Source organism: Amorphotheca resinae (genome assembly GCF_003019875.1).
Source record: "Amorphotheca resinae ATCC 22711 unplaced genomic scaffold M430scaffold_1, whole genome shotgun sequence".
Taxonomy (NCBI): Eukaryota; Fungi; Ascomycota; class Leotiomycetes; order Helotiales; family Amorphothecaceae; genus Amorphotheca; species Amorphotheca resinae.
This window is the reverse complement of record NW_020194471.1, coordinates 1,639,717-1,650,657: the sequence shown is the minus strand read 5'-3', so window position 1 is coordinate 1,650,657 and position 10,941 is coordinate 1,639,717. Positions and strand designations below refer to the sequence as shown.

General features: G+C 51.1%; 4 protein-coding genes across 4 annotated transcripts; all 4 read right to left on the bottom strand.

The window, feature by feature from the left end:
• Positions 1 to 183: 183 nt before the first annotated feature.
• Positions 184 to 966, bottom strand: M430DRAFT_32293 (hypothetical protein). The gene has a single exon (XM_024866140.1). It carries the CDS (start codon positions 764 to 766, stop codon positions 230 to 232), a length of 537 nt encoding a protein of 178 aa, XP_024725152.1. The 5' UTR covers positions 767 to 966; the 3' UTR covers positions 184 to 229.
• Positions 967 to 2,483: 1,517 nt separating this feature from the next.
• M430DRAFT_156450 (hypothetical protein) lies at positions 2,484 to 3,242 on the bottom strand. Its single transcript, XM_024863295.1, has 2 exons — positions 2,850 to 3,242; positions 2,484 to 2,611 (listed from the first exon to the last, which is right to left on the bottom strand). Exons 1-2 carry the CDS (start codon positions 3,143 to 3,145, stop codon positions 2,578 to 2,580), a joined length of 330 nt encoding a protein of 109 aa, XP_024725151.1. The 5' UTR covers positions 3,146 to 3,242; the 3' UTR covers positions 2,484 to 2,577.
• Positions 3,243 to 5,466, bottom strand: M430DRAFT_156443 (hypothetical protein). The gene has a single exon (XM_024863294.1). The coding sequence runs from the start codon at positions 5,365 to 5,367 to the stop codon at positions 3,340 to 3,342; it is 2,028 nt and encodes a 675-aa protein (XP_024725150.1). The 5' UTR covers positions 5,368 to 5,466; the 3' UTR covers positions 3,243 to 3,339.
• Positions 5,467 to 6,732: 1,266 nt separating this feature from the next.
• On the bottom strand, positions 6,733 to 10,172 carry M430DRAFT_38379 (hypothetical protein; the record flags this gene model as incomplete). The annotated part of the gene is made up of 7 exons (XM_024867237.1): positions 6,733 to 7,174; positions 7,225 to 8,519; positions 8,598 to 8,743; positions 8,802 to 8,953; positions 9,067 to 9,484; positions 9,549 to 9,673; positions 9,976 to 10,172. The coding sequence occupies 7 exons, from the start codon at positions 10,170 to 10,172 to the stop codon at positions 6,733 to 6,735; spliced, it is 2,775 nt and encodes a 924-aa protein (XP_024725149.1).
• Positions 10,173 to 10,941: the final 769 nt, after the last annotated feature.

Here is a 10,941-nt window from a genome sequence, read left to right as displayed (position 1 = left end):
CATTATCTCTCCTCTTTTGCTAATTATAGCCTGAAGGCTTCACTGATAGATATCCTGCTCTACTTTACAGCAGAAGTGCGCAGTTACATGCTGCATTCTCCTTCCCTTTCTTCCCTCCTTCCAGCCAGGGTCCATTCAGGTAAGTAGAAAGACTCTGAATAGGGACAATCCCCAGAAGCATCCGGTTCCATCCATCACAGTTGAATACATCAGCCCAACTGTGCCGTGCTCACAGCTTCACATTGACCCATTCGTTCTTCCAGGCCACACCACTTCGGATGAAGAGCTGGCTCAGGGGACATCTTCGCTCTGTCTCGTCGCGGAAGAGCTCAAACTTGGCAGGATCAGCGTCCGTCTCGACCTTGATCTTGAGCTCAATGCTATCCCAGTTCCCATGGCCCTCCTTGGACCCCTTAATCAGGACCGCGCTGTCCAACTCCCCCTTCACCTCGACCTCCCACTTCCCAAGCTTGATTCCCAGGTCCCGCGCCACGAGCCCGCCCGTCACCTGGTTGCATCCTGCTAGGCCCGCAAGCGAGTAGGAAAGAGGTGATGGGGCCGTCTCTGTACCGCCCAGAGTCTTGTAGGTATCGGTTACAATCGTGTATGGTGGCGAGGCGATGGTCTGAGCAAGACCCGTACCGGAACCGCGGACCTCGATGGATAATGTGCTGTTTGCGCGAGAGCCAATGCGAGCCGCCTGGGAGGCCGACGCAAGAGACAATGGGCCTTGGCGGAGAAGGCTACGGGAAACACGGGCGAACATTGTGAAGGTAAGGTAGGCAAGATATCCTTTCGCGGGGTTTTATCAAGAAACCTGGGGTAAACAATATGGATGGATTATATGACACGGCAGTGTTCCCTCGACGGAAAATATAACAGTCAGTTGTAGCAGAATAAAGCCTAAATGCTTGAGCTATATACTTAGAAAAAGAGCACAATCACCTAATGTGGACATGAAATGGCACCATCGAGCCTTGCGGCATTCCGGGCTTTGGAAGTTTCGCAACGATGTTTTTTTGATTATCGATTTTCCCCTTTTTCCGTACGACCGAGGCCTCAGGAACGTTGCGCCACAGTAATGTACCTTAAGGTACACTTTGAAGAACTTGCCACCATCTTACACTCCAGCGCTGTATGCCCTTAATATTTACTCGCAGCATGAAACTTTACAAGAGAGAAAAAATGACAGGATCACGATTGGTATTTCATTGCTTAAGCGATTTCAATAAACCGTTGATCTTGTTGGTTTCTGGGTGATGCCTTATTATACCCGGATCGCGCGAGATGTTCAACAACTCACTCGATCACTCATCCTTCGATTGGTCTTCACTAAGGTAAGGTACCTAGGTACCTACCTGGTACCTTACTTTGCATACGTTCTAGGTACGTAGGTAGCTACTAGCATGTAAGTTAAGGGGAATACTCTAATAAACCGTGGCCTAAACCGAGTGGCCGTGGGGTTTTCTCTACCCACCTAGGACCTACCTAGGTACAGTCCATCGCTGTTTGATATTACATTAGCACAAAAAGAGGAAGGGGGATTAGCTATTCATAGTATCATTGACAGGCTGTCACTGCTTTCCTCGTTGTGCGGAGTAAGGTACCTTAAGGTACCTAGTTCTTAGCATCACTTAGTATCGTCCCGAGTTGAGGCTTCAAAACACCTTTATCAAGGGTAATCATGTGTCTATTTGGGTATTTCATAATCAAACAACATCCCAAGCCTACACAAAGCCAAATTTCAACTCATAAAGTTCATAACGGCGTAACTCGTCCTGTCTACCTATGCATCTTGGTTCCCTCACCAATGGAAATTCATAACCCGACCTCCTTGTCTATCCATCAAATACCGCAGTTAAAGGGGTTAGAAGCGAAACGAAGAAAGGAAAATGGCTGCAAAACCGCTTGTTTCCAGTCCCGGAATGGCATCTTAAATGGACAAAAAGAAAAAGGAAAAGAGGAAAGGAAAATCATGTACATGTACCATCTCAACCACGTCTTCGTCTCCTCTCCCTATCATCCCCATCCCCAGACCCGCTAGCTTCGTCAAAGAAGCCTCTTAGCAGATCCTTCCAGCTTTTACGGCCATCCACCACATCTGAGAAATCCCTCGCTATCCTCTCGACCATCTCATGTTGACTCCCACTAGCACTTCTAGGGTGTGATCTATCTATGGGTCTCCCATCGCGATCAAACCGCGGCGGTAATTCTTCCACTTCGCTCGAGGAGTCAGGAGATGGACTTCGAGAGAGGTTGTGGTATCTTCGGCGATGTTTAGATGGCTGGTTCGGGCGGTCCGAGGAAGGGTCTGAGTTACCCCGCCGGTGACGACGACGGTGGCGATGCCTGGATGGGGAGGGTGATGAGAGGTCTTCGTCGGATTCATCTTCGCCCCAGAAAGAGTGACGTTGGTAGGTGCTTTCGGGCTCCTTCTTGGCGGTAGACTTTCGATGAATCTTGGCGAGACGAGCAGAAGACGTAGGGGATAAGGGGGCGAAATTCACGGATTTGTTGGGGTGCTGATAGGGAGAGGAACGGGGGGAGATCGACGGAGTAGAGGGGGGTGTGTCGACATCAGATAATGGGGAGTCGGAATGGGCTACATGTGCTGTTTTAATGTCAGCTTTTAGTTATTGCTGTTTGCAGCGAATTGACTGGTCCGACAAAAGGGAGAGGCATGGCGAAACGGAAACAAGGAAGGATAGAGGGCCCGATTAGAGAAAAAGAAAGGATCGCGCACCACCGTCACGCAAATGCTCATTTGGGACAATCGGCGCCGTAGGCGGGGGAGGGAAATACGGCACATTCGCACTCGCCGCTGGTGGTACAGGAGGCACGCTACTCACATTGTCACCTGTTCTCGGGGCTGGGTAAGCATACGGGTCGTGCGCCGCGTAATCTTGAGGGTTATAGGGCGGGATTGTGGTCTCGGGTGGCGGATGCGCTGAGGGTTGTGTGGGATGTGGTGTGTAGCCTCCCGTGGGTGGAGCGTATCCTCCCGCTGGCGGGGCATAGCTTCCCGCGGTTGGGGCAGCCTCTCCCGTCGGCGGAGGGGGGAAGTCGGCGGGATTTGCATAATAGGAGCCGCCACTCGCGTGGGGCGGGGAAGGAGGGTATTCATCGTCGTGGGGATCATGAGCATAGTAGTTTTCTGGAGGTGCCTCTTCCTCGTATCCTGGAGTTACTGTTAGAACCTCGACTCTAGACAGACGACGGGGAATGTGGACAAAGAAAACGTGCTGGCTCCAATCTGAATTATTCGGGGATCAACTTTGAGAATCTCCTTCTTGCTCAATGAACTTTGAATAGATTCCGATTGAGACCGGGTGCATAGGGTTAGGAATCCTTACGTCTTCGCTCACGTTCACGCTCTGCTTCCTTCCTCTGTCTCCTCTTCCTATACTCGTGTACACCCATTGCAGCAGCGCCCGTAGCCGCTGCCGCACCAGCAATATTCCTAACTTGACTTCTGCTTCGAGAACGACCTCCTCCATCGTCTGAACTTGAGGAATCTCTTCGATGGCGACCCCTGCTTCGTGATCTCGTAGCTCCGTAACCAGCACCGCCGGCAGCCATAGCAGGATCGTAGCCATAAGCTGGATTGTAGACGTTCGTTTGGTGCGTGTGAACCGGGTCCGCCCCATATTGCACCATCCCCAGCTCGGGGTCGACTTCGGGATCAGAATATGAAGATGGCGACATGGCTCTCGACCTGTCTCTCCTCCGCGCAGCTCTGCGTTCCTCCTTTCTCTCTTTCTTCAAGCGTTCTTCCTCTGCTTCTTGCTCACGCTTTGCCTTGCGATTCTCGTATAGACCCGCTACAGCTGCCCCTGCCAGACCTGCACCTGCGATTTCAGCACCGGTCCTTATCCGTGATTTAGATCTCTCTCCACTACGCTTGCGCGACTTGTTTCGGAAATGTTCAACGACGCCAGTTATTGCTGCGGTAGCCACACCAGCTTTAGCCATCTGTGCAGCACGATGCCTTGAGGATTGCCGGCTCTTGCTAACTGCACGATCAGAATCGGAAGAGTAGCTACCAGACCCACGACGCCTTGAGATACTGCGAGTCCGACTGCGGCCTCTCGACATCTCCTCCCTGTCTGCCTTGCGATTCTGGGCGTATTTGACAGCGGCAGCAGCAGCAATACCGGCAACAGCCAGTCCAAGAGCGGTCTTCATAACAGGGTGTCTGCTCTTTGACCGTGACCGTGACCGTGACCGCGACCTCGATCGGCTTCCATCCTCCCTGCTTTCGCGATACCGACTCCGTGCTCTCGTAAGGACTTCTGCACCGATGGCGCCAAGTGCCGCTCCTCCAACAACGGATCTGGCACGGTGTCTTGATGGATTTCCCGTTTTGGATCTGTGATTTGCCAATATTGCCGCAGCGCCGGCACCAGCTAGGGCCCCTTCGGCAAGATGCCTCTTGTGATGTGGGCTATGGCTTCGACTACGCTCTCTCCTGATGATCTTCTTTTTCACAACGACGTCATCATCACTGTATGCACCATCACTGGGCGTTCTGCGACCTCTGCGGTCATAAGCGGCTATTGCCATATCATCCTCTCTCCTGTGGGGTCCGACTTCCCGGACATCACGGCGATAGTAGTACTCATCATCTCTTCTAGGCTCTGGTCGAGCAACCTCTTGTACCTCAGTACGGCGGGCAATCTCGAAGCCCTTCTCTTCACGAGGGATGATAATAGGTGGTGGAGGAGCGGCTTCTTGCACGATGATCTTCTGCGGCTCCGGCGCCCGTTGACGGATGATGATGGGTTGCGGGGTAGGTTCAGGGCGATCATAGTATTCGGTCTCTCTCTGATATCTCTCCACCTCGTATGGTTCTTCGCGGCGCTCTCTTTTCTCAATCCTGACATCAGTCTCCCTAACGTCCCGTTCCGAGTCCCACGGTCTACGGTCGCGGTCGCGGTCGCGGTCCCAATACTCCGATTCGCGCGGGCGATCCCGTTCCCGCTCGTAGTCATAAACTACTGTTCTGGTGTGGTCATGCTCGGGTTCACGCGGCTCGCGCTCAACATATCGCTCGACGATGGTGGATCGTGGGCGGAAGTCGACAGCGGAGCGCGGGCGTTCGGGTTCAGAGAAGCGTTCGACTCGACGATCGACCTCGACGCGCTCCCCTCGAGGTAATTCCAGACGAGTAGTGCGGCGATCGTCTTCGATTTCTTCGACTCTGCTGGGCGTCACACGGTACCGGTGCACTGTGCGATATGAGGAACCGCTGCCGCCGCCATGCCGCGAACGGCCAGAGACTGAACGCTCGTCGTCGGATGAATAGTCTTCGCGATCCCCTCTCCTGGTGGTATAGGTATCGCGCACAACTCTGGTGACTTCGGGCATGATTGGGACCGACGTACGAGGATGGGCGAGAAGGGGTTGCGACGCCCGGTGTGTTGCTGGATGATATCACAGTGGTGTCGGCTCTAGGAGAGATGGTTCGGTGGGTTGAAGTATTGAGAAGATGAGAAGTTAAGTTGAGGCGATGAGGGATTGGAGGGATTGGGGTATTGAGGTGAATGATCAGGATTTTCAGGATGAATGATGATGATTATCAAGGGAGGCGGGGTCGAGGGAGGATTTGTAGGGATCTGGGAGGCAATACTTGGTACCTACTACAACACCCATGTCCTTGTGGACTTGGTAGTGGACAGAAAACAAAGCAACAAGTCCAGCCTCATCTGGCTGATGATTTCCTACTTGATGGATCAAATGCAAGAGATGACTGGCTCTCTCTTCCCTTCTCTTCTCCAAAATTCTGCTTCTCTCTCGTGATGGGTGGGGTCTCACGGCTGGAGGGGCAAAGGACGTCAGACGACGGAATCACTCGGCATAGGAGGAGTTCTCTATACCCCCTGCCTTACTCCGTACAAACCTGAGGGGCGCGCCACGAGTTGCTGAAGAGGCACCGCGCTGCAAAAGGCGAGGTGATGTACTGTACTGTTTTATATTGCATTCCTGGAGCAGAGGATGAAGAGAACAGGATGGCAGGATGGCAGGATGGCAGGATGGCGATGTTGGTGTTGGTGTTGGTGTTGGCTGGTTTGAGACGCGCCGAGGGGGAGGGAACGGATTCATCGATCCTAGATATACCCATATATACCGAGATAGGCATATAAACTCATTATACACGTATATAGGTCGGTATATGCGTCAAATATACGGTATACGGTAGATCCCGTATTTATTCGCTCCGCTTACTCAGCCTCCACAACCTCACGTTTACTCACCTCTCCCCACCACCACTCTTCACTTCAGCCTCGAACCACACATACATCATATACATATACACGCCATCCCCATTTCTACCTACCTATGTTACTTATCATATTTGTGAGACCGTGGAATCCGAGTGGAACCTCCAGTCATACATCTGATCCAGCTACAACCTAGGGGCCTCAGTGAGGCTGGGAACATACCTGGGTAGTATGCGGTCTGCACCTCATGCAACACACCGAGCAGCGTATATTAACATCTTCATTGTTTCTGCCTGAAAACACTACCTAGGAAACTGTGATAATACAGGGCTGGCAAATACAACGCCGTTACTTTTACATATGCTCTCCTCCAGCCATTTCAATAATGCAGAGCTGTCCATGTCCTAACCCCTGTGTACTCGGTGTTCTACCATCCAATGGAGAGCTTCATCCGGGACCTTGCATACCAGAGCGGCCCACAAGGCACCCATAAATCAGCGCTACCTCTCCTTCAGTGGACTGAAGCTCCCTTGTCTCCGGAGCCTTCCTCGTCTTCAGAGCCTTCTTCCTTTCCTTCGTCTGCCTCGCTTCCCTCATCTCCAGAATCTCCATCTCCCTCGGATCCACCATTCTCCGATACAGGTCCTCTCTCTCGATACATCCAGAGAGCGAATCGCATAGCCTCGTTTTCCATGTCCAGATAGTCTGTCACATTGCCTTGCTGATCAAGGTATTTGGCAATCTCGACTTGGGCCTTCAAGTAGAAGTCGGTCCCCAGCGCAGCACTTCCGCACGCCAGGCCGATGTAGAGGTTTGCCACATTATCGCTCACGATGTTGCACATTTCTTTGATGTGGGCAATACTCTCGTCGTCGTACGGACCGTCTTCGACCATGAAAACCCCACCGATAACATCCTCATGGAGCTCAAGTAAGCGTCGGTGGAGTTGTTTCCTTGCTGCTTGTTAGCCTTCTCACTTCGTTGAGGATGAGCGGACACTTACGAGGCTTCATCGGTAGCATAGCTTAAGAACTTGTTCATCTCAGAAAGACCTCCCAGCTCAGGGTTCGCCGGAATAGCCAACGCCGGAGGCCATACCATCTGCCCTAAGGCATTTCTGTTTGCATTGGAATCACTTGGGCCGCCTGTGATATCCTCCAACGACGCCGTATCCCTTTGACTATTCTTGATAGCCTCTCCAGTGCTCTCCATTGCCCGAGCTTCACGAATAGGGATCTCACCGCGGGCGCGCTGGCTTTCTATCTTAGCTCTGGCCATTGTCTTGAAGAGACTCTCCGAGACCTTTCTTGAGCTTGCAACCTTCCTGACTGGACCACGAGGTACAATAGTCGAACTAGTCGAACCATTTTGATATGCGCTATTATCAGTAGGCTGCTGGTCGGGCTGCTGGTCGGTGACCTCCACTGGGAAGCCGGGCAATGTTTGGACAAACGCAATCAGTTCCTGGATGTTCTGCGAAAAAGCATCACTTGCTGCGTCTTCCATACCCAAGTATCTCTTGGTCTTGCCCTTATCTGATAGCTGCGGCTGGTCCATGGTGTGCTTGTCCAATAACTCATCCTCATCCCCAAAGTCACCAACTGTATCGAGAATAGGCTTGCTAGCTTCAGCAAAGGCTCTTGTTCCTGCGAATACAGATGTGCTCGGGGCTTCATCATATTCATCCTCTCTCTCAACAGTCTCTTCAACAAATGTCTCCTTGCCCTTTCCTTTGTCGAGAATAGGATCAATGGCTTCAGCGAAGACACTTGTTCTTGCGAACATGGATGCGCTAGGAGCTCCATCATCTTCGTCGTTCTCAATCGCGTCTTCGACAAATGCTTGCTTGCCCTTTCCTTTGTTCTTCGACGTAACTGTATGGCTCACAAAGCCCGGCGATGATGCAAGTGCTGCTCCTGTGATAGGTTCGGTTGTGTTCCCACCTCCAGTCATCCCCTGTGTTTGTCTCGCATTGCTTCTCGGTGGTGGTACGGACTCTGGTGCTGAAGACGAGCTCGCAGGAGCCTGTGAGTTGAGATCTACATTGCTCGACTGTCCCCTCATATCCGCCGATGTAGTGTCTTTAGCGTCACCATCAAGGCCGTCATACTTCTTGAACCAGTTATCCATGGCCTCCTTACTGATTTCTCCTCTCTCAACTCTTCCAAGGAAATCCTTATAGTGATTCGCCCGATCCTGACGATGCTTTTCTTCGTGTTTATATCCCGCGTACCATCTCTTTCGCTGAGATTTGTTACGCATTTGTTTACACTTCTTTCCCAATCCACTTTCCCAGCCCTAGACCCAGCAGTTGTTAGTATTTTAAATAACGACGGTCCAGTCTTAGGGGAAAATGTGCAACCAAAACTTCCTTACATGTTGATCAAGCTCCTTAAAAGTAGAGTCTTCATCCTCTAAGTACGTGATAATCGCATCTCGTGCATCACACTTAATCATAGAGGTTGCAAGAGCTCTCTCCTTCTCGCAAGAGATTCGGCCCGTATCGTTAAGAGCCTTCTCTCCTGTTCACGTAGGTCAGTTAGTTTGTCTTTGATTTGTGGATAGCGGGTGAAGGCTTACGAGAATCAATATCAGTCTTGACACACTCGATGGCGAGGTCGAGGTCTCCCTGGCACTTGTCTAGACAGACATGGGCATATCCGTGGGTGATCGGATATCCATCACGTCCGCACTTCTTAATCAATTGCTCCACTGATCGATTGTCTGCCGCCCTGTATATCTCTATCAGCGGCCGTCCGTCGATTGTAATCTCCCTGCGACCTCCAAGCATCTCCCGACGGTTTAAGGAAACAAAAGGTAAAGAAGAGGGAATGAGTATACGTACTTGGACTCCTTATCCGTCTTCTTTCTCGCAAATGTGTGGTTACAAGTCACCTTCTTGCACTGATCCGGGCCCGGGCACGAATACTTGTGTTTCTTCTCGCTCTTCTTCGTGCTCTTGTAGTCGTTTCTGAGCGGGCGCGACTCGGGCTTGATCTCACCATCTTGGATTTTCTGCAGTCTCTCCACGGCGGCAAGGATTGCGGCTTGATTCGCGTCCATTATAGGAAAGGGGGGAGGTAGGGGAGGCATTGTGAGGGCCGGGGGTGTGGTGGGTGTGGCGGGTGTGTATGTTGGTGGTGGTGGGGGAAAACTAAATTCTGTAGGACGCGTTTGAGGTATTGTTGAATAAGTGCCGCGCTCAAGTGTCAACGCTTCACCTGCCAACACCGCTCTTTCGAGAGCTAAAAACGACTTCCTCACTAATTAATCCCAAAATCAGCCACGGAGGTCCCCGCGTTATAGAGAAATTCCTTAATATCATACCTGCTGGAGGAAAATCATTCCCGGCCTGTTCCATCTCATCTCGAAGCTCTTTGATCCTTGAAAGGCCGCCCTGGGACGTGTAGATGCGTATCTGCATAGTGGCCTCGGGCTGAGGAAGAACCCGTCTGGAAGAAGGTGAGCTATACATTCCTGATCTTGAAGTTCTTTCCTAGATAGAAGGATGCTGACGAAAGAAGGGGTAGGATTACTTACGGTGCTGCCATAACAGCGGTGCTACAGGAGTCTCCTGAAGGGCGGGGTTGGTTGTGGACTTCAGTCAATGGGATGAGTTGGTAGATATGGAGGTTTGTTTATTTCTGTGGGATGAAGGAGATCAGATCTATTTATATGCGGGCCTGCGATGCATCCACCCTCGAGCGTTAGGGGGACCCCGTGGTGCTCTTCGTGAAGCTATCGATAGAGTTACCCATAGGGGTCTGCGTTGCGTCCATCTGCAGCGATAAGGGTGCCCCGCGGTGTCATACGTGATGGAGGCCATAGACGGACCCCGGGGCATCTTGCGTCAAGTTGACGGGAGACCTCCTGAGGGGTCCGGGTCATAACCATCCTCAACTGCTCAAGGTTCTTAGTCCAATCCTGCATATCAAGAAGATGGCATGGCATCTCTCTGCCTCTTGCTTTCATATACCCAGACTCTCGCTTGAACTCAGAGTTTAGAGATTTGAACTGGTAGTCCTTTCTCCTGTGTAGTGTCTTTTGAAGGCAAAGTGTGTTCCTAAAGGAACACAGACGTTGAGACAGCAGACTCCTTCTTTGTTTGGGGACATATAGTTTGCTTTCTTCTATCCAATATCCTGCAGCTTTTCTTCCCTGTTTCCTCTTTAGGGAAGCTGCATTGATTTGTTATCAGATTACTTGACTGACACTATTCTTCGGTCACGAAATCTACTATTCTTATTTCTTGGCATTTAAGGCTAATGTTGTCATTATATGGACTTTAGTTGTCTCATTGAAAGTTCTTATGGATGACTACGGACAGAATTTACAACGCCTGACGTATATAGGTAGTGTTTGTTGGATCTTGCAGATTATGGCAGGAGTTCAAGTCTTCTATTCATTTGACTTATCCTATCCGTGCCAATATTGCCTTCAGAACCCATGGCACTTGCTGATGATGCTTGTAGAGGCAGGCTATACTTTGCGCGGTCTTTCGTTGACTACGTATTGGAAGTGACTCATCAAATCAAGAATCTCGGCTCTTTATACGACTGTACTCTTGGGTATGATGGGTAAATGCACTTGTATTTCGAACTGTGATTAATGAAGCCTCATGGCGCGGAGTATGCCAGAAAGTTAGAAAGCGAAGCTGGAGCGGAAGGGGAGTGGAAGGAGAGGAAAAATAAATGGACGTATATACGTAGATAGGTGCTGT